The sequence below is a fragment of the Morone saxatilis genome, unplaced genomic scaffold (genome assembly GCF_004916995.1).
Source record: "Morone saxatilis isolate NCDOM2014 unplaced genomic scaffold, NCSU_SB_2.0 Contig16, whole genome shotgun sequence".
Classification (NCBI taxonomy): Eukaryota; Metazoa; Chordata; class Actinopteri; family Moronidae; genus Morone; species Morone saxatilis.
Genome location: NW_023339718.1, coordinates 27287763 through 27288255, shown reverse-complemented (window position 1 = coordinate 27288255; position 493 = coordinate 27287763). Strand labels below are relative to the sequence as shown.

The 493-nt window shown below is 54.2% G+C and overlaps 1 protein-coding gene across 1 annotated transcript in view; it reads right to left on the bottom strand.

Annotated features, from left to right (window-relative positions):
* Positions 1 to 374: 374 nt before the first annotated feature.
* LOC118326008 (golgin subfamily A member 1-like) overlaps positions 375 to 493 on the bottom strand; it is a 4478-nt gene continuing 4359 nt past the window's right edge. Inside the window, exon 9 of the mRNA XM_035658892.1 lies at positions 375 to 426. Within this exon, the coding sequence (XP_035514785.1) occupies positions 401 to 426 (26 nt within the window). The 3' untranslated portion in view covers positions 375 to 400. The remainder of the gene's footprint in view (positions 427 to 493) is intronic.

The window sequence follows — 493 nt, the reverse complement described above, 5'->3', positions numbered from 1 at the left end:
TCCAGTTCAGTGAAATGAAGGAGATGCTAAAGCAAAGTGAAGAGCTGCTAAATGTAAGTATTTGTCCCCCAGTGTGAATGCGTGTCACTAAGAGTGTGAAACGGGTGCAGAAACGGACCCTCCTATGGATTCAGAAGACATATTTACAAAAGAAAACCGCTGCCTTTACTACTCACTCTGTCACTTAGAAAGGCTGCCTATGTACGCCCGCGGCCATCTTTGTGAGCATTTGGTGTGTTTGGGAGCTAACCCCGCCGCTGGCAGCTATCCAGCTGCCCTGAGTCTGCGCTACAAGGCGCTCTCCCTCAGGCCTGTGCCCCAGCTGGGATCTTTGTCGCAGCTCCATCCTGCTCCATCTGGGCCCGCTGCCCGGCTCCCACCTCTCCCCCTGCAGCTGGGATCAGTGAGGCCTGCGAAACTGCACCTCTGCCAACCACACACACACACAACACACACACACAACACACACACCACCACACACACACACACACAC